The sequence below is a fragment of the Exophiala viscosa genome (genome assembly GCF_022695815.1).
Source record: "Exophiala viscosa unplaced genomic scaffold EDD37scaffold_4, whole genome shotgun sequence".
In the NCBI taxonomy this organism is placed as follows: Eukaryota; Fungi; Ascomycota; class Eurotiomycetes; order Chaetothyriales; family Herpotrichiellaceae; genus Exophiala; species Exophiala viscosa.
The window spans coordinates 1,675,831-1,694,849 of record NW_026944356.1 but is presented as its reverse complement, the minus strand read 5'-3'; the positions used below and the strand labels follow the sequence as shown (position 1 = coordinate 1,694,849).

The window sequence follows — 19,019 nt, the reverse complement described above, 5'->3', positions numbered from 1 at the left end:
TTGTGTGGTGACCAGGCCTGGTGGGTTTTCAGAGCTTTGCCTGAGTTACCGTCAGTCTTTGATCCTGAGACGTGGGACGTCCGTCCTTCTCCATATGCTCCATCAGATCCTTCACCAGGGAATATGCCCAGAAGGCGGTTTGATCTCTCTGAGAGCCATATGCTTGTGCCTTCGCACTTCCCGATTGACCCAGCGCATGTCTTGCCGCAATACCTTGCATGACCACCGCTAGCCTGAAAGCACCAAACGCATCACCCCAACAAATCTCGTCACTCGGGTCCCATCCTGTCATATGGAAATACCACTTAACACAGTCCTCACGTGCTGGTAATCCGGGAAGGGCGCCAGGCCTGAAGTCAGGGGCATCCTCATTGAAGCCTACGTATGTATGGAATTGAGCTGTCACATAAGGTTGGGTTAGATTGCCAAAGTCCGACAGAGGATGTCCGATCGTTGCCATTTCCCAATCCAAGATTCCGATGACTCGGGGCTCGGTTCTATGGAAGACTATGTTGTCGATCTTATAGTCTCCGTGTATCAGAGTAGACCTATCTTGAGGCTGGCGGGAGGGGTCTGCAAAGAACGTGATCATTTCCCTCAAATGAGGTACGGCGCCAATAGGAATGCCGGTGGCCTTGTCGACTGCCATTGCTTGTGATGCTGAAAGATTGGTGAATGTCTTGATTTGGCGGTCGTAGAAGCCGCCAGACTTGCCCAGGGTCTGTAGGCCTATGGGGGTGAAGTCTACAAGGTGAAGCCTGGCCAACGCCTCCACAGCTGAGCGCCACCTAAAACCAGAATTAGTATGATAGCTCTCAAGCACCGGTATGAGTGTTCTCACATGGCTGTCCTCTCCGCAGGCTCAAGGCCTGGAAGAGAAGGGTGGGAGTATATCCTGCCATCTAGAAACTCCATGACGTAGAAAGCGGTACCTGTCACAGTCTCGTCCGCGCAATAGTGGTAGGCCTTTGGCGCCGGCACGTCAGTGTGCTCTAGAGCACGAAGAATCCGGTACTCTCGATCGACCCTGTGTGCCGTGGGAGAGAGTAACGCCCCCGGTGGTCGTTTGCGGAGTACATATCTTCGGTCATCACTGCCTGTGAGTAGATATGTTGGATTCGATTCTCCAAAGCCAAACTTCCAGGGAATGGTCAGTCAAGAACTTGAGGAAGAGAAGTCGAACGAAAAGGAAAGCTAACCTTTTTGAGTTTGATGGGCCTCTTAATATCATGGACATGTTTAGCAAGGTAGGTTTCTAATGCTTGAACATCCAGAGGCTGTCGAACAGTTCCGGCCATGGTGAAAGCTGAATGATGACAGGGTATGGGGTGTACACAGCTAGCTATGTCCTTGGGAAAGAAACATGAAGCCCAGAGAATAATTCCAAGCAGCCGTGGCACATCTCAAAGGGTCCTCGAAGCTGGAGTCTGGTGTTTGCCGTGGGTAAATCATTTGCACACTGTGGCACCCGGGACGGGCTTGAGTTTCCGGGGGACTTGATTAACAACTACCTGATGCCTCGGGCTCGGCAAGCTTCGGAGGGTCAACCCCTCGCAAGGCGCTGGGACGCACTCACTGAAACGCTGAAATCCCCGAATCACTGAGTCACTGAGGTGATCAAGATTGAGTATTAGATTTGAGATTTTACCTGCCCTCTCTGTAGAACACGTGGTCAGAAGAGTCAATCTGTTCTGCAGGTCCTGAGTTATTTCATCGATCACCCTGAACGGCGGCGGCTCCATCTTCTACACAGTACGTTTGCAACCTCAAAACCACGCCTGGAAGTGGAATTGCCCTCGGCACATTGGCAATGGGTCAAAGATTGCTTCAGCCTGATCATGCCTGGGCTTTTGAGCCGGCATCTTGTGCATGTAGTGATCATGATACCACTTGAGCCTCTGCTAGCCAGGAAGCTTTTTATGTGTGATATACAAGATGGACAGCTGTGATCCTGCAGTCCTGAAAGGGACAAAGAGTATCATCTCTAGCCTGGGAATATTCACTTCTCAATACCATTTCTTTGTCTCTCGGATGCCAGCCTTGCGACATGCTCAGAGGTCGACTTCATGTCCATACACATCAAACCACAGGATCTCGCCTACATGATCAGACTTTACATTCCGAGCTGTCCAACCGGCCAGAACCTATACTGAACTTGGAGATGTCTCTCCATGCACTGTTCTCGTGGCAAGTGTCAGTACCACAGTCTATACGAGCCATAGGCATCGTTATCATGAAATGCCAACGGACGTCGTTTCCACTCAAAGTCTTACTTGCTTCCACAACCTACCTTCGTGGTAAGTCTTTCTTATCTACAGCCACACATGTTGTCTTTCAATTCTCCCAGAACATCATGTGTTCTGGCAACGCACCATATCGCAAGGCTGAAAGGAAGAAACATCTGTCTTTGTCAGGGACATCACACTGTTTTGTTGATGTATGGTTTGCCGGGTGTCCGATCTAGGTGTTTGATTGGCTGTTGCGAGAGCCGGCCAGGCGGTACTGAGCCTCGACTCCACTGCAAAAAGCAGACTCGCTATACTCGATATGAGCAAGTACATGGAGATGTGGCTACATAGTAGTCAGCCAGCATTCCGGGGGCATTCGTGGTGTCCTCGCTGCCACACTCTTGCCACGATTCCTAGTATGAGTAGTGGTGCCAACTTAGGAAGTGTATCGACGGATGCCAACGAAGCCGAACATTAAGCGTACCAAAGTACAAACAAAATGCAACCCGGCACCAATCAGCGCACCAAAGTCCGACGAAAATGCAATCCCACACCAATAGGGTATGTTCTTAGCATAAAAGAATTTCCTGGCACGCGCTATGCCGTGGTTAGTACCCAGGTCCTCACCCAGTCCATTCAACAGGCTTTTTGGCGCGGACCACGAGGCTGGGCCGAAAAAGGGGGGAACTTTGTAAATGTCCCGCACCACAGAAATTCTCGGACGAGTTATATCGCGTACCATACCTTTTCATACGTCTAGGATAAGACTCCGGACTCTTCCCACTGCAGACAAATTGTCTCTGGTCCCACCAAAGAAAGTCTTACTAAAGATCCTCAAACAGTGCAACCGGCACCAGACATTCGAGGAATTTCCAACGTCTCCCACGCCGGAGACGGTCATGATCGGCGCAGAAGGACGATTTCCATGGGTTTGTCAATAACTCTTCGAGAAAAATTCCACGTGGTTGAGTGGTCGATCCGACGAACAGGAAAGTTTGTAAACAACTTGCAAGTCATGTACATTGTGTGTCTATCTGTGCAGGTTCATTCCTGACGACCACCAGGGCGAGATGTTGCTGCTTTCCGCAAAAATCCCCCAAGTTGCCCCGGGTCGCCTCTACAAATGCACCAACGCCTAAAGTGTAACGCTTCCCATGCTAAAGAACCCCGTGCCCAGTAGTGAAGGGGTGCCCCTCGTAGATGATGTCCTCCCCTTTGTAAGGAGGTGTGCTTCCCATGCTATGCATTTTCCATTATATCGTAATAAGCGTGTTGGTGATGAGCACCACAATTTCCACCATCTGAATGGCCTTGCTGTGCGAGAGGCCGCCCATCATATCAAGCGCTGAGTTGCCCGGCACTCTTATAATGACTCCTCCAGAACTTGCAGGAGGTCAGAGATCGTATCCTTCAACTCCTCCAACTCAGCCACCGCACCAGTGTCGAAGTCGTCGAGATAGGCATCAACGAAATCGCTGAACAAATGGTTGAAATCGACGTCCGAAAATTGCTGATCGACACGCACTTGATGGTGTATTGGCTCGCAGTCATGCACCTGACACTCGAGTAGAAGACTTTCAGTCGCATCTTGCCCTTACCGCCGATATCCTTCTCGATGACAAGCGGCGTGGTGAGATTGGACTTGAGAAGCCTCAGGCACTCACTGGACATGCCTCCGCGGGATACGACCTTTCTTTGGTTCCAGGACTTTATCCGTTCGGTGTTCCAAGAAAGAAGGGCGCGACGAGGTGTAGGTCTTTGTGGTAGTGGTAGAGGTAGTGGTTGTAGTGGTGGTGGTGGTCGTAGTGTTGGTAGTGGTGGTTGAAGATGAAGATGAAGATGAGGAGGATGATAAAGAAGAGATAGATGGTCTGGCACTGGGGGTCGCCAATTTGGAACAGAGGAAAGCTTTTTCGTAGGGAGAGGGTGATGCTGTGGAATATGGAGCAAGGGTATGTGCGAGTGTAGCAGTGTTCAGTATGGTAGAAGCTCAAGGGTAGTTATGCACGAAAGCAACAAAGAGGCAGAGGTTATATAGGCAATGCGAGACATGAAAGGCAGTGCAAGACTCATTTGCGTGTTGTTAAAGTTGTTGTTTACACTGTTCAGCAAACATATTTTTCAGTTTTTCCAGGGTATGTCGCGAGTGTCGCAGCCCGTCAGAGGTGCTACCCGATGAATCTGGCTTTTCCGTCTACTGCCCTCTATCAGGCGCCGGGCTGGGTGTGGATCGAGTTGGAGGTTTTCGAGAATACGCTATCGTGGATGCCCGACAGGTCGCGCGTATCCCAGAGGGTATGTCTGCAGTTGAAGTAGCGCCGCTTATGTGCGCCGGTCTTACGATCTACGCCGCGCTGAAGAAGTGCGAGCTCACAGCGGGCCAGAGAGTAGGCATTTTATGGGCTGTGGTGGCGGTCTAGGTCAGTTGGGACTCCAATTTGCTACAAAAATGGGTCTTAGGACAACGGGCGTGGATATTGCACCACGATCGTTACAATTCGCTAGAGACCTAGCCACGGGAGCAATGATAATCGATGCGTCGAAACAAACAGCCAAAGAGGCCCGACAGCAGATGGGAAAGGATGATGGACTGAATCTTGAGTCTGAAATGGGTCTTGACGCAGTGTTGATCCTCCCCGAAAGCCAGAAATCGTTCCAGTATGGCATCGACATGGTGAGAAACGGTGGCCTGGCTGTTGTGATATCGTTTCCACCACAAGGGTTTCATGTCGATGCGGGCGATTTGGTCTTCCGCCGGATCCGACTGGTTGGCAGTCTAATTGGCTCCAACAGGGCAATGGTAGAGATGTTGGAATTCTGCGTCAAGGAGAACATCAAGGCCAAGACCACCGTATTTCCCTTCTCGAAGCTCAACGATTTGGTGGAGGCGTATCATTCTGGCGTTCCAGGGAAATTGGTGGTTGACATGTCGATGGCGCCTTGATGGCTCCTGGCTTGAGATACTTATCGTGGCGCCCGAGCCTTGCGTCTACTTTTTCTCAAACATAGATGTGCCTGATATCACGAAGGGAGAGATGCCATTAGTGTAATACGTGAGGCCCAAGGTCAGGGTCGAAAGTGCTGAAGTCATCTCTTTCGGGGATATCGGCACAGTCGGGGGTCTCCAACTATTCAGCCTCAATTCTAGTAGTCATGTGCATGCGAACACGAACACTGGCCAAACCCCAGCCGGGGAGGAAGTGGAGATAAAAGTTGACAACTATCGGAAAACCACTCTGCTACTTCAAAGACGGTAACCTGCTAGGTCTGTCGATCGAATCTCCTCCAAGAAGCGGCCACCCTCCATTTGGACCTCGTGCTTTCGGTAGATATGGACGGCACTGATGGGGTGCGGGACAGGCCTAACGTCTGGGAAACCTCCAGTCTAAGCGAAGTGCCTCCCCGCGCGAGACCCGGAAAGCCACAATGCAAGCCTAGGGAGCCTCATCCACCCCGCATCGACTCGATGGCGTCTTCCTGCTGTCTTCCTTGCCCATCATTCAGCCGGAAACATGTTCGATTCCGAGCATCTGCGTGATCAACAATGCAAAGTGAAGGCATCGCGAGAGACAATGGTCTCAAGAGACGACGTGTTTCGATTGCCTGCTCAGCTTGCCGTGCACGAAAATCTCGGGTGAGTTGCAATCCCGCCAATTCCCTTGGTTTGCCATTACCTGTACTGAAAGCTTGGTGCCCAGTGCAACGGCGAGCGGCCCAAATGCAGTAGCTGCGACTCTCATGGGTACGAATGTACATACGAGCAACCTCTGAGCTCGGCTCCGGATGGGTACATAGGTGCAAGCAGGTATAGTCCGGATCTACCTCTCTTTACGTCGAAGAAAGAGCACCACTAAATGGTGGTCCATGGCCCTAGACCTTCAAAATTCCTCGAAGCTCGCGTAGCGGATCTAGAGGAAGTGGTACAAAGCCTCAGATCTGATGAACCAGGCTTGGGCAGGTTGGTCGTCTCTTGATGCAGCACGAACTCGAACGGCCAGAAATAATGTGAGCAGACTTCCGGCCCTGGATCGCAGAAAGGATGACCTCCACACCATAGGAAGGCTTTCGGACAGTTTACCCAGGGCCTATGGCGGAAACGTGGACGCATTAGCATCTATCATGCTTACGGAGAATAATGACTGCCGCGACGAAACGCCTCATTTTGAGTAAGTAGCCATGGCCATCCTACACGGTGCTAATCGAAAAGTACTCAGGCAGAACTCCCAACGTCTTTCTCTTCCAGCAGTTAGTGCCGCATTTGTCTGGTAGCGGACATGGGCAAGACCCGTCGGCGCCGACAGAAGCCTACAACAACCGTCATCCCGTAGCGATGTCGCCGGATCTAGACGGAACCACGATACATGGATCGAGGCCGAACGTCGACATCGATGCCGATCCGTACCAAATGCCGCCTATAACGGAGACGGAAAATCTGCTTCACGTGCACTTCTCCACCATCATCTTTTCGTTCCCTGCCTGGATGAACACGGGTTTCTTAGCACAAATCTTGTCGAGGAGGGGCTCAATATTCTGTGGCTGCAGTTGGTGATGCCTGGCTGGGTACATTCTACATCGTCTTGTCACTGGCCTGTCAATGTCTGGAAGCCATATCACCTGACTCACACCGCGCAGCAGAGTCAGAGGCTTACTATCGCAAGGCTCTGAAGGTAGGAATGGAACAAGTGATCGCGGGAGTGGGATTCGAAGTCGGTAAGTTTACTGTGGCTCTTCGTTGATCCCAGCTTACAGAGGGACAGTGCAATTTTTAGTCCTCCTCACCACTTACCTTCTGAGCACCCATCGAGCGAGCGAAAGTTGGTCATTCCATAGTCTTGCTGTCAAATCTGCATTTCTGATGGCTCTTTACTCGAAGTCTTCTTTTTCAAGACTGCCGACTGCGGAAAAAGTACTACGTCAGAAGTGCTGGCTGTGTTTGGTGTATAATGACCGGTGAATGGAGCCAGCGCCCCTGAAGGGAACCTGCTAATCGCGTTCTAAGGTTGATGAGCGTCGCATTCGGCCGACCTGGCCTCATCCAACCATCGTACAGCACATGCGATTTTCCACCAGAAGATTTGGACGAACTGCCACCACTGCACGTCACCAGGGTAATTGCATCATTAAGCTTGCTGCACTTTAAGGCGTCAATGTGAGAGCTGCGCTTGAATCGCTTATCATGAGCTTGGCCGCTAATAAGGAAAGAACATTGTCAACAATTGTGGCAGATTTCGCCGAGACTTTGAACCACGAAAGCTTGAGGAATGTTCCAAGCCCAAGCGCGTCCGCAATCATCAGCAGGACCGTCCTGCTACTTGAAAGACTGTCAGAATGGAGATCAAACCTACCGAAATCACTGCAGATGGTGGATCGGGATGACCTCCCGGATCTCAAGTTATCAGGCAAAGGAGAGCTTTACTCAACCCGATTTCGAATATTCCTGTCACTGAGATATTTGACATCCCGAGTTCTCTTCTACCGGCCACTCCTGGATCTTCATCTGGAGCTGGAACCGCACGAATATCTCTTGGTCAACAGCGAGCCTCTTGGGGACATTATGTTGACGTTACTCAAAGACTGTGCAAAGTCCTGTCGACTTGTGATTGACATCGCAAAAGGCGTTCTCAGGGCTTCTGGCGAAGGTGTCAACATCCAGGGTGCTTGGTGGCTTTCTGCGCATTTCGGTATGGCTACCCATATAGCCTGGTGCTTATCCCACTTGTTGACGCTACTATTCAGTCTTTAACGCATCGCTTGTGCTGCTTGGGATAAATCTGGCGATGCGTCAATCCGGCGACATTTCGTCACACTCTTGGGTAACGACAGCACTCATTGAAAACAGGAACTCTGTTAGCGATGCGGTGGCTGTCAAGCGTGGTTTGGACCGCGGTAATGCCGTCATTGCGCGCTGCAGGAATGCTTTGGTCAGACTCGCCAAGTCGTACGACGCCTCAGGTGAGTGTCAGAACACGCAATCCACTGACAAATATCTAATGGTCAGAGCCAGATTCTCTCCCAGGCCCAGATGTGGCGATGTTGAATCGTGAGCAGGGACCCTCGTCGTCAAGTCAAACTGGCCAAGATGCACAGCATGAGGTGGATAACTACTTGCCTCTTGACTACAACTTCGACGAGCTTGCTTCGTACTCGAACTTCAATTTCTTCTCTGATCCGCCGCACCTATATTGACACAGAGAAACTCGAAGGTTAGCAAAGTTAAATTGAGACATCTACAGAGAGGATCGAACATCATCTTGCAAAAGGAGAGCTTTTATACCGGTCTTATGCCCGGCGCATAATGCTGTTTCCTAAATTTCAAGTTCTTCCTCAACGCGTCGTCTTCCGTTTTCCAGCATTCCACAAGCCACTCTTTCCCTGATTCAAAACGCCTCTTGGGTCTGTCAGGTCTTTCACAGCCTGCAAAAAGCGTCGTTGAGCTCCGTCGTTCCAGTTGTAATGGCCGGCGATGTCATCCATGTAATCGATATGTGTCCGGTATTCCGAGACCGACTCCTTCGCCGCGTCTTCCACCAAGTCTTTGTATAACTTGTCGATCCTGGGACCGTCCTCAGGTCCGTGTATAAGCACAATGATCGCGATCACATAGCGACCATAGACATGAAAATCGCTGAAATAATCAATGCCGGCCTCCTCAACCAATGCCTTGGATCGAAGATACCACTGGTGAAGCTGTCGGCTATTTGGTGGGAACAACGGCGAGAAGCAAGTGTGCGCTCCTCCTTTTCCCCTAATGTTCATTAACTCAAGGGGATCGAGGACGGGAAGTTCGGAGTGTGGGATTGCTCCTTTTATCATCTCCGACGGCACAAGTGGTCCAACCAGTGTTGATTCAGATTGAGGAGTAGCGTTGAATTTCACTCCGGGAATGACCTCGAACGCTTCTTTGACCTCCCTCCAGGCCGCGTCGCAAACGTGTTTGGAGCCATATAGCTCAAATTCTGCTTTCCAGAATCCCCACCCTTTTGCTTCCCGAATGTCGTTCAGGACTGCGTAAGGCACCGCCTTTCGTGTCGCCCAGTAAGGAAACAAAGGTCCCCAAGTGTCAGGTCCTGCGAAGATTGTTTGTCGGTAGGAGTTGCTGATAGAAGCATGGTTCTGAATGACTCCCGATCTTTCCAGGCGAGCAATGATGTCAAAGCAAGCAGGTCTTCCTCATTCGGTACCGAGACCTCACAATCGACAAAATGTCGAGGTGCTGGTTGGAGATGAATTCCCATTTTTGTTACTATGCCCAAGTTGGCTTGGAAGAACAAGCCATCAATACTTGGACCATAACCGCTGCATCAGATTCGTCAGTAAAGGACTACACATGCTGGGGCATTTCACCTACCCTTTGAAAAGCGCCCACATGTCACTGTTCTCCATGGCGCCCATGCCAGATCGTATGATCTCACCATTGGGGAGAACGACTTCCATGCCACATTGCGCTTGAGAGTGTTCCCCATATTGAGTATATCCGAAACCTCGCTCAGTGGTGTTGCCCAGCACGCTTCCCCAGCCCAGGGCAGGGCAAGATATCCATAGTTTTATCTTGGGTTCCTTGATGTAATCGTGGAGATCGAAGAAGCTTACACCTGGCTCAACGATGGCATAGGCGTATTCTTCATTGACCTCGATGATCTTCTTCATTCGATTTAGATCTAGCATGACCGTACCCTTCTCCACACCACTTGTGCAGCCGTATCTATTCTCTGCTTTAGCTATGATTGCACTGAGCGGTGGTGGACTCTGAATAGACCCCGACCTACCCAAGATTCTTGCCCCGCGAAAAAGCCCATAGAGGAAGATTTATTCATTGGCGATTTTCATGTATGCTGAATTTCCTCCACAGTCTTGGGACGGAATGCTCCTGAAGGAGTATTTCGACCGGCGCCACGCATCTCGTAGTGGTCCCCGTACCATTTCTCGCCCTGAGGCCCTTCCAGTCCACCATACTCGTGCGTTCTCGTGACATTTTCTTCTCCGATGACAAGTGCTACTGCATCGAAAGCCTTGTCAAAGGTGTCTGAGTCGATTCCAGCTGGAAGTACGCGAGAATTTTCATTCTCTCGTGTCGGTTGACCGTCGCAAACACCACTGAGAGATCCCATTGCATGAACGTGATGGGAAGTTAGAGGGCCACCGATTGCAAGGTTGGTATTCTCCTTACAATCGCAAAGGCCCAGAGATTATATGATGCATCCGGTTCGATACCCCCGTATGGAGCGCCCCACGCCGAGCGGGCCTGGGTGGTGGGTCATCGACATCCGCCATCCCCGCATTATTGCTTCCCGATATCCCCGACGAGATCCCGCGATATCTGCCGACTTTAGGATGTCACGGCCACGCCCAGAACGAGCGATGTTATGTTATGAATCCGTCCAATATCGCTACATCGTGTCAACCTCACCTACATCTTTGCGAACACTAGCAGTTAGGTCAAAGATTGCTCGCGGACATCATGGGAGACCTATCAGAGATGAAGCCTCCCTTCCCCCTAAATGATCTACACGAGGCTTTCCCTGTACCCAAGGCACTCCGCGAGAATGAACCACAACATACAGGGTTTATGGCGCCGGTGCGATTTGAAGGCAGCATAACGGACCTAGAAATCATTGGAGATGTCCCGACAGAAATTTCAGGTACATTCTATCGAGTTATGCCGGAACCACACTACCCTTCTTTCATCGAAAATGATCCCATAAGTCCAAGACTACTCCTAACAGGCCTGCATCCCGCCTAACGTGTACCCTAGTGGTTCAACGGTGATGGCGTCGTCAGCGCTTTCAAAATCAAAGACGGCCATGTCGATGCAAGCAGGCATTCGTGAGAACCGAGAAATACGTGAAAGAGGCCGAAGCAAGACGTGCGTTGCTTGGTAAGTCGACCTTGTGCTCGCGGTTTGACAATGCTCTAATCACGACAACTAGGAAAATATCGAAACAAATACACCGATGCTATTGCGTATTAAGTCCGATCAACAGCAAACACTAACATCGTGTATTGGAATGGCAAACTCCTTGCCCTCAAGGAAGATTCACCATCATACTCGATGGATCCTACGACGCTAAAGACGATCGGACTTGAGACCTTTGACGGCCAACTTCCAGCATTGACATTCACAGCACATCCCAAATTCGACCCTGACACGCGCGATATGGTGTGTTTCGGCTACGAGGCAAAAGGAGATGGCACACCAGATATCTGCTACTACTCCATCGGCCCAGACGGAAAGTTCAAAGAGACAGTCTGGCTGACTTGTCCGGTCGTTGCTATGATACACGATTTTGCTGTCACCAAGAACTATGTAAGTTTCCCATCGCTGCAAAGAAGGTATCTCCCAATTCTGACCAAAAGATTGTTCTTCCTGTCGTCAACCAAACCTGTGATGTTGAACGAATGAAAAAGGGTGGTCAACATTGGCAATTCGACAACGACCTGCCCACATATATTGGAATATTGTCACGCTATGGAGCTACAGGAAGTGATGTCAAAGTGGGTACCACGTTCGATTAACCACAATTTTCGCATCTGACCTTCATGATACAGTGGTTTACGGCGCCCCACGGATTCGTCGGACACGTTGCGAATGCTTTCGAGGATGAGCATGGAAATATTGAGCTGAGCATGGCATGGAGCAAACAAAATGTGTTCTTCTGGTGGCCAGACAAGGATGGAAGAGGACCTGCTCCGGAATCGATCTCTAGTGATTTGCTAAGATGGACGATTGACCCCAAAGCCACGGACCTAAAGCTGCCTGCAGGTGAGATCTTAGCGACGGGAGACCTTGAATTTCCCAAGATTGACGACCGTCACGTCATGTCTCGCCACAGCAAGGTTTTCTACAGTATCTTCCAGCCTCAACTTGTCGATTTCCCGTTCGTGGGGCCGAGGATGGGAGGCGGTTTTCCACCTTACAACGGATTCGCCCGGCTAGACACCAAGACTGGCGAAGTGAGTCGATACTTTGCCGGACCAAGAAAGTTCACCCAGGAACTGGTGTTCATACCTCGTAGCCACGCGGGCGAGGAGGGTGATGGGTGGATTCTATTCTTGCAAAACAACTTTGAGAGCATGACGAGCGAACTTGCTATTGTTGATACAAAGGATGTATCAAGGACTGTGGCTTTGATCAAATTGCCCGTGCGGTTGAGGCCTGGGTTGCACGGTAACTGGGTCGATGATGCTGATGTGGATGGTCACCCGATGCGAAAGGCTCCCACAACCACGTAGCCGTCGATGTGAACGGGATTGGCTTATCAAGGAATCTCTCGTCACTTTGAATAGATCATTGGCATAATTCTAGTCTCAATGACTGCATTGGTCTAATCTGCATAGTTCCTGGGGGCGAACTGTCATTATTCCAGTCGGCGGAAGGAAGATCGTGCCGCTCAAGGAATATTTTCCACATATTTGACCGGAAATCAAGCGGCCAAGACCTTTCCTGCTTCTTTCTCAATGTCATACAGAAAGAAGAAATCGTTATATTCCTGAGAAAAGGTCTTTGCTTTGGGACCGGGTATAGGCCCGTCGTAATACCGCTTGACCTCGGAGATCATCTTGTCAGGTGGACCCATCATCTTATTTGACATGCTTTGCACGGCACTCACGCGAGGAATGCGTAGCTTGTCGAATGCTTGAGCCCGATTCTCCACGTCCGCGCCCGAGGTGACTCCCTTGAACAGGACCTCTAGTGCCAGAGCATCTTCCAGTGCCATGCTGGCTCCTTGACCGTGTGTAGGCAGCATAAGATGACCAGCATCGCCTATTAAGATGGCCTTGCCTTTGGAAAGGCGTTCAATAGGGTCCCGCCACATTTGCGTGTACACCTTGACGTCGGTCGCGTCCTCGCAGATCGCCTGCACTGCAGGATGGAATCCTTGGGCATCGGATATAACGTCCTGATATTCCGCTGGTGAGTCCCAGCCTTCAATTCCCTTTTCCTTCGGTTTGGTGGGATGCACCAGGGCACAATATAGTAGTTCCCCGCCACGACACGGGTAAGTATTGAGGAGAAGACCGGGCCGACCCACCGCTGTCTTGTAGAAGGTCGTAAAGCCGGACTTTTGACCATGGTAGAATTGTCCGGCTTCAGGGTGAGCGAGGACCCGGTCGAACGGTTTTAGGAAACGATACATTGACATTGGAGATTTGGATACCGGATAGTCTCGGCCAATGACTCTGGAGATGAGGTCGCTGTGTGCACCGTCGGCGATGATTACCAGATCTTTCTTGACAGTCTCGCCGCTCGAGAGCTTGAGGATTCCGCTATCGACATCGACATCGACAACGGCGTTCCCAAGATGGACTTTGGTTGGAGGCTGTTGAGCCTCGACAAGCTGTTTGAGACCTGCATGGAGATCTGCACGGTGGAAGAGCAGCCATCGGTCTCCATATTTGTCTTTGATGTCCGTGAAATACTCTTCCGAGTCGATCTCGAGAGTGTCGGCCTTTATTCTCCGCACCTGGGTGTAGTCCATTGCTCCAGCTTTGTCGAAGTGGAAGCCCCATTTGGACAATACTCTCGAGCCATTCGGTCCTATTATGATGGCTGCACCCGTCTCATTACGAAATCTGGACTTTTCGTAGAGCTCCACCGAATGTCCTGCCCTTGAAAGAGCAATAGCTGCTGCCAGACCTGCAATACCTGCGCCCACAACAGCGACCGACAGCTGAGGACTGGGACTAGACATTGTGAAAGGGCTCAAAGGATGTGATGGATGGATTGATTGCGGTTCTGGCCTTGTCCCTAGGATATCGAAACATCATCGTCATGTAAGATTGACAGGAAACTTTCAGGCTTACTGCTTGTAGTAGTTGGCACTTACTTAAAATTAGCGGTGGACCGCCTGACGATCTGTTGCCTAAGATAAGTTCCAGATAGTTTTCCGTGGTGTCAAACTGTAAATATAGTTAGAAGAGTACGTCACTCACTCGAAAACATTGGAGGCCTTCCTCCTTCACACAAAGTAGTTGTTTTTTCTGCTCCTTGTCTCGATTCTTGATGCTTGAGGTGGCAATACTCAAGAGCTAGCATACCAACTCACACACCTGTACCCCCTCTCCTCATCACAATGTCCGACCCGTCGCGTGCAGTCCTCCCGACGCGTCTGATCCTGAGCTTCATAGGCGTCGCGTCCGCAGCAGGTGGTTATCTGGCGGATTGGAACGAAACCCATGTCTTCAACCCGAAATGGACGGCTCATGCCAAATTCCACAACGGACAGACGATGAGCACAGGCCTCGGCTTAGGCCTCCTCACCTTATACTATACCTGGCGAAAGACCAACAGCAACACTCCCTCCGGTCTGCTCGATAACCTACTCACCGCAACCCTCATGGCCAGCCTTTACTGGGCAACACAACTCAGTGCGATCCTGTATCCGGGGACAAAATGGGTGGATGACGAGTTCAAGGAGAGTCATGGAGAGCCGCAAAAGAGAGGAGCGCCCGTAATATTGGGTATCACGGCGGCTGCATATGGACTGGGTTGGTACAGGTTAACGGGTGGACATCTTAAGAGCTCTTGATGAGACAAGCAGCCTTGCACTGCAGATACGGACATTCAAAGCAGTCTGGAGACCCTAGCGAAGTCTGCGAATCCTCTCGTGTTGGAATACCAAGGACAGGGTCGGACATTCCTACAGTCTCAACGACAAGGCTGAAAGAGTTCCAGCCTCAAATCCCTGCGTCAACCACTTGGCAAACCTGCAAGGCTTTAGCACTCAGCCTCGCCATGCCTGGGACCTTTTCGAACAGCACACGGTAGTCGTAACACGTCCGACCTCACACTCCCAGCTCCCCCCAAAATCACGGGACCAAACGGTTTCTGGCGAAAAGGAAAATAAATCCAAGAATATATACCCTGTCGGCTGGACGCTTCAAACCAAGTCTGCTACTGACTCTCATCCAGTCCCAATTCCAGAGCCTTGATCTGCAGCGCAAGCATCCTTGAATAGTATCGACACAGAGCGAGATTCCCTCCCATGAACCAGAACCCAGGATGCCCCGTCTTCTGCCAAATCGTTCGAAATTCCCCTTCAGCATCGAATCCCCAGATGTCGCCCACCCGATCAGCCACCTCTGCCCCAAAGATCTCCCTAGCCTGAGTCCTCATATTCTGATATCCAGTCGCGAAAATAATCTCATCCCCCTCGAGAACCGAGTCGTCCGCAAAGCGTAGTCCATTCGGAAGGACCTCTTCAATTTCTTGTCCCTGTTTGATCTTGATTTTGCCGTCGATGATGAGTTGCGAGGCGCCAACGTTAATGTAATACCCACCACCACGTTGGAAGTATTTCAGAAACAACCCGGCGTCATCTGGTCCCCGGTCCGTCTTGAACCCAACTCTGTTCAATCCGTCCAAGGTCTCCTTATCGTACTGTGCCAAAAGGTCAGTGACTTTGACTTGCAGCGCCTTGAGAACTTCGCTGGGGAAGCCATGCAGCATAACATCTGCGTCTTCAACAGGTGGTCCACCCTCACAGTATAGTCCTTTCAGCGAGATATCTGTAATCGCTTGACTTGATACCACGCAGGTCGTTGACCTTTGCACCATGGTGACGTCGTAGCCCTTTTCGTAGAAATCCTGGGCAATGTCGTGGGCGGAGTTGCAGGACCCCACGATGATGGCTTTTTTGCCGGCGCTTTCGGTCTTTGCACCGCTAAACTCAGATGAATGGCACAGCCTGTCTCCCTTGAAGCTTGACAAGCCCTTCATCTGTGGGAAATTTGCTTTGCCGGAATGGCCAGTGGCTTGGACAATGTGTTTCGGGTGAAAGGTGCGAGTCTCCGATGTCCCATCGCCCGATTTCTCCAGCTCAACAGTCCATCTTCGTTCTCGCTCATCCCAGGAACTGGATTTCAAGGTCGTCCTAGTCCACACATTCAGTTCAAGCAGTTTGACATAAGCCTCGAAAAAGTCGGCCAGCTTATCTTTCGGCGTGAAAACTGGCCAGCTAGCAGGGAAATTCATGTATGGTAGGTGGTCGTAGTATACCGGGTCATGAAGGACCAACTGCTTATAGCGTTTCCGCCAGTTACTGCCAACGCTCTCCGCGCTGTCAACCACCAAAGCGTCAACTCCGAGCATCTTTAGACGGGCGGCAATTGTAAGACCGGCTTGGCCGGCTCCTGTACCACCAATCAGTCTTGTCATGCTGTTTAAGGGAAGGGGATTGCGACTTACCTAAGACGAGAACAGTAGGCTCGTTGCCCTCAAACCGTTGCTCCGCCTCTCTTCTCTCCTGCCAGTTCTTCCGACCTGGCTTTCCACCATGCTCGGCGCCTTTAGTTCTGTGCTCGTTGATCCTCTCTGCCGAACCCTTGATCTCGCGCAACGTTGTGAACAGAGTGAAGATCTTCCATTGACCATCTTGCTCGGCTAGACGGACCAATCCTGTTCCTGAACCGACCTTAGATTCGAAGTTGAGAAAGAATTGTACACCCTTCACCTCTCCCACACCATCGAATGGAGCCCAAGACGGTGATCGGACTGCTGTGCTCTTGTCCAACTCGACGGATGTTATCCGGTTTTCTTTTGCCAGGTAATCTGTGATGTCCTGACCGCCCTTGATCGTGCGAAGATCCCAAGAGTTGGCCAGATGATCTCGCCAGTAGCCGTCTTCTAAGAATAGCTCGCCAACGGCCTTTGTGTCCCCAGCTTTGAGGGCAGCATTGAAGCCGTCGACGACCTGTGTAGCAACGGCATCCGGGTCAGCGGACGTTGATACCGCGGTTTTCGGCCATTTGGCGACAGGAATATTGACGGAGCCAGGCTCGCATCGATCCTTGGACGGGCCTGCTTCGGCTTCCAACTTGACAATCATTTTGGTCTGGATAGTCTCTTGGTCCTTTGCAATGTTTGGACTGACCTTGCATTTTCGAATACTTAAAACTTGAGGCTCAAGGCACCTGATTTTTAGGGTGTAGAATTGTTGCTTGGCTTGCTATCAGCTGTCCCCAGATAGTGTGCCCACTTCGACCTCCACAGCGATGTTATCAGTTCGGAAACATGGAGTTGCCTCAAAACCGGATGGTGCGAGTGCTCCCCGACGATCAGGCACCCTCTGTTTCCACCGGGAACGAGTTGGTAGGCCAAGATGCGAGGTCAACCCCCAGTATTCCTGGGTCGGGCATCTTGCTTGAAAATCACCGTGCAAATGATGCAGATTGTAGGAGACAAAAGATACATTGAGGAGACCCATCGGTTAGAAGATACGATCCATGGAATGTGCAGTCCAATCACCTTGACCACCGGACCACTCTTTCCCCTCCGATTGTGCAATACTCGTATGATTGTGAACTTGGCCGCTTCGACCATGGTGGGGGAGATCTCTCCAACAGCCGGACCACTTTTCCCCTTGGCTTTCGATGCTGCGAGGACGTCATGACAGCTTTCTGTTTCCTTTCGTGATCGGACGTCGCCCGAAACTCCGACGGCTTCGACGGGGAGAGAACCACCTAAGCCCCCGGAGGTATTCCGCACCAGATGTGATCAACAGCTGTGACACGGTGTTCAGACACTGGTTGCACTTTCATCACCACAAGGCTGGTGGTTGAGACCGTTGGTGCCTCTGTGCATGAGAGATACGCAGGTAAACACATCGCCATGAGAAACCCAGAGTCTACATCCAAGAATGTGGTGTTCTTTTTAGCCGTACGATTTAACACCGACATCATATGAATTATTCCCAATGAACAAGTTTCTCGGAGCATGACTACCAACAGTCCGAAGACTTGTCATGCATCTACGACTCCAGAATCAAACATCATGCTCAATCTCGTCAACCGTCGGCACACGACGCAGCTTCAATCCCAAGTACTTTGCGATCATCTGCACCGAGTCCCAGATAATCTGCACCTCCTGTTTCGACACCCCCAACCTCCTTGTCCCACGGATATGCCAGTGCGTCTCCTTGCGAAGGTTTTGGATCATGATGGCTGGTAATACGACCATTTGTGTGTCCACATCGTCCAGAACCTGTCTGTCGCTGAGGTACAAACCGTATGTGATATGTTTGCTGATCCACATAAAGTCCTTGTGGTCCTTGAAGAAGTTCACCGTGCTGTCCGTATTGTGACTATACAGCTTTTTCATCCAACCCATACCTCGCTCAAGATTTTCATCGTCGCATTGCCAGCCTTCGCGTGTCGATGATAGGTCTTTGTCCTCATCGCGCTCGAACTCGTTGATCGCCATGATGGCCTCCAAGGGCTTACAGACCCCAACTATGCTGACTGCTTTCACCAACGCTTCACGGACCCGTCGGATCATGGCTTGTCGTTGTGGGGCAGTCGAAAAGTTTGGACGTGAGATGAGGTAGAGGTATAGCTGCGCACAGAGTTCTGGGTCGTTGCCCCCAGCCAACGTTGCCACTGCCACAATGTACCATCGTTCAACGCCTAATGATGTTGAACAGAACGTCTGTTCCATTGTGTGGAAGATTTCTTGCAATTCTGGGCTGACAGCAGGCAGCTGTGATTCTGCTATTGAACCCATGACGAAGCGATTGTGTATTTGCCTGGTTCAACGATGATGACTGTAGGAACAGGTTGTGATCTCTGAGTCTGTGGTCTGGTAGCTCTAGATTGCAAAGTGAAGTCTTCCAAGACTACTTGAAAGCTCAACAACGCAAAAACGGCGTAGTATCGACTCGATTTGTGGCTTATGGATGTACAGTTCGGACGACTTGATTGACGGAAAGTAGAATAGGTGCACAATCGAGGGAGCCAGAATTTCTTTTGACGTCTTAGACTCAGAAGTGAAGAAGCACATACCCCAGAGAGATGAGG

At 50.8% G+C, this 19,019-nt stretch overlaps 10 protein-coding genes across 10 annotated transcripts; 5 read left to right on the top strand and 5 right to left on the bottom strand.

Moving 5' to 3' along the window:
- Positions 1 to 28: 28 nt before the first annotated feature.
- Positions 29 to 1,517, bottom strand: EDD37DRAFT_590449 (kinase-like domain-containing protein; the record flags this gene model as incomplete). Its single annotated transcript, XM_062814507.1, has 4 exons — positions 1,200 to 1,517; positions 842 to 1,137; positions 407 to 788; positions 29 to 304 (listed from the first exon to the last, which is right to left on the bottom strand). The coding sequence occupies exons 1-4, from the start codon at positions 1,296 to 1,298 to the stop codon at positions 29 to 31; spliced, it is 1,053 nt and encodes a 350-aa protein (XP_062671174.1). The 5' UTR covers positions 1,299 to 1,517.
- Positions 1,518 to 4,642: 3,125 nt separating this feature from the next.
- EDD37DRAFT_629247 (uncharacterized protein) lies at positions 4,643 to 5,277 on the top strand. The gene has a single exon (XM_062816499.1). It carries the CDS (start codon positions 4,678 to 4,680, stop codon positions 5,170 to 5,172), a length of 495 nt encoding a protein of 164 aa, XP_062671173.1. The 5' UTR covers positions 4,643 to 4,677; the 3' UTR covers positions 5,173 to 5,277.
- Positions 5,278 to 5,673: 396 nt separating this feature from the next.
- EDD37DRAFT_382173 (uncharacterized protein) lies at positions 5,674 to 6,757 on the top strand. The gene is made up of 5 exons (XM_062812118.1): positions 5,674 to 5,862; positions 5,927 to 6,033; positions 6,103 to 6,186; positions 6,242 to 6,394; positions 6,475 to 6,757. The coding sequence occupies exons 1-5, from the start codon at positions 5,773 to 5,775 to the stop codon at positions 6,476 to 6,478; spliced, it is 438 nt and encodes a 145-aa protein (XP_062671172.1). The 5' UTR covers positions 5,674 to 5,772; the 3' UTR covers positions 6,479 to 6,757.
- EDD37DRAFT_382159 (uncharacterized protein) lies at positions 6,623 to 8,483 on the top strand. Its single transcript, XM_062812117.1, has 6 exons — positions 6,623 to 6,938; positions 6,986 to 7,178; positions 7,228 to 7,377; positions 7,431 to 7,909; positions 7,965 to 8,180; positions 8,233 to 8,483. The coding sequence occupies exons 1-6, from the start codon at positions 6,902 to 6,904 to the stop codon at positions 8,412 to 8,414; spliced, it is 1,257 nt and encodes a 418-aa protein (XP_062671171.1). The 5' UTR covers positions 6,623 to 6,901; the 3' UTR covers positions 8,415 to 8,483.
- Positions 8,116 to 10,336, bottom strand: EDD37DRAFT_680453 (uncharacterized protein; the record flags this gene model as incomplete). Its single annotated transcript, XM_062819720.1, has 4 exons — positions 8,116 to 9,341; positions 9,410 to 9,524; positions 9,577 to 9,974; positions 10,076 to 10,336. 4 exons carry the CDS (start codon positions 10,334 to 10,336, stop codon positions 8,553 to 8,555), a joined length of 1,563 nt encoding a protein of 520 aa, XP_062671170.1. The 3' UTR covers positions 8,116 to 8,552.
- Positions 10,337 to 10,794: 458 nt separating this feature from the next.
- EDD37DRAFT_657553 (carotenoid oxygenase) lies at positions 10,795 to 12,458 on the top strand (the record flags this gene model as incomplete). The annotated part of the gene is made up of 4 exons (XM_062818903.1): positions 10,795 to 10,930; positions 11,198 to 11,532; positions 11,583 to 11,720; positions 11,775 to 12,458. The coding sequence occupies 4 exons, from the start codon at positions 10,795 to 10,797 to the stop codon at positions 12,456 to 12,458; spliced, it is 1,293 nt and encodes a 430-aa protein (XP_062671169.1).
- On the bottom strand, positions 12,407 to 14,035 carry EDD37DRAFT_382124 (uncharacterized protein). The gene has a single exon (XM_062812116.1). It carries the CDS (start codon positions 13,916 to 13,918, stop codon positions 12,650 to 12,652), a length of 1,269 nt encoding a protein of 422 aa, XP_062671168.1. The 5' UTR covers positions 13,919 to 14,035; the 3' UTR covers positions 12,407 to 12,649.
- Positions 14,036 to 14,172: 137 nt separating this feature from the next.
- On the top strand, positions 14,173 to 14,938 carry EDD37DRAFT_382116 (uncharacterized protein). Its single transcript, XM_062812115.1, has one exon. It carries the CDS (start codon positions 14,300 to 14,302, stop codon positions 14,753 to 14,755), a length of 456 nt encoding a protein of 151 aa, XP_062671167.1. The 5' UTR covers positions 14,173 to 14,299; the 3' UTR covers positions 14,756 to 14,938.
- Positions 14,939 to 15,120: 182 nt separating this feature from the next.
- EDD37DRAFT_680449 (dimethylaniline monooxygenase (N-oxide forming)) lies at positions 15,121 to 17,516 on the bottom strand (the record flags this gene model as incomplete). Its single annotated transcript, XM_062819719.1, has 2 exons — positions 16,414 to 17,516; positions 15,121 to 16,358 (listed from the first exon to the last, which is right to left on the bottom strand). Exons 1-2 carry the CDS (start codon positions 17,051 to 17,053, stop codon positions 15,121 to 15,123), a joined length of 1,878 nt encoding a protein of 625 aa, XP_062671166.1. The 5' UTR covers positions 17,054 to 17,516.
- Positions 17,517 to 17,765: 249 nt separating this feature from the next.
- On the bottom strand, positions 17,766 to 18,973 carry EDD37DRAFT_382080 (uncharacterized protein). The gene has a single exon (XM_062812114.1). The coding sequence runs from the start codon at positions 18,724 to 18,726 to the stop codon at positions 17,989 to 17,991; it is 738 nt and encodes a 245-aa protein (XP_062671165.1). The 5' UTR covers positions 18,727 to 18,973; the 3' UTR covers positions 17,766 to 17,988.
- Between the last annotated feature and the right edge of the window lie 46 nt (positions 18,974 to 19,019).

Bases quoted from the DNA above. Each gene is read 5' to 3' on its own strand.
- EDD37DRAFT_629247 (XM_062816499.1), top strand. From the start codon at position 4,678: ATGGGTCTTAGGACAACGGGCGTGGATATTGCACCACGATCGTTACAA.
- EDD37DRAFT_382173 (XM_062812118.1), top strand. From the start codon at position 5,773: ATGCAAAGTGAAGGCATCGCGAGAGACAATGGTCTCAAGAGACGACGT. The intron at 6,034-6,102 runs GTATAGTCCGGA...CCATGGCCCTAG, and splicing joins GGGTACATAGGTGCAAGCAG to ACCTTCAAAATTCCTCGAAG. The intron at 6,187-6,241 runs GTTGGTCGTCTC...TAATGTGAGCAG, and splicing joins GATGAACCAGGCTTGGGCAG to ACTTCCGGCCCTGGATCGCA.
- EDD37DRAFT_382159 (XM_062812117.1), top strand. From the start codon at position 6,902: ATGGAACAAGTGATCGCGGGAGTGGGATTCGAAGTCG. The intron at 7,378-7,430 runs GTGAGAGCTGCG...TAATAAGGAAAG, and splicing joins CTGCACTTTAAGGCGTCAAT to AACATTGTCAACAATTGTGG. The intron at 8,181-8,232 runs GTGAGTGTCAGA...GGTCAGAGCCAG, and splicing joins CAAGTCGTACGACGCCTCAG to ATTCTCTCCCAGGCCCAGAT.
- EDD37DRAFT_382124 (XM_062812116.1), bottom strand. From the start codon at position 13,918: ATGTCTAGTCCCAGTCCTCAGCTGTCGGTCGCTGTTGTGGGCGCAGGT.
- EDD37DRAFT_382116 (XM_062812115.1), top strand. From the start codon at position 14,300: ATGTCCGACCCGTCGCGTGCAGTCCTCCCGACGCGTCTGATCCTGAGC.
- EDD37DRAFT_382080 (XM_062812114.1), bottom strand. From the start codon at position 18,726: ATGGGTTCAATAGCAGAATCACAGCTGCCTGCTGTCAGCCCAGAATTG.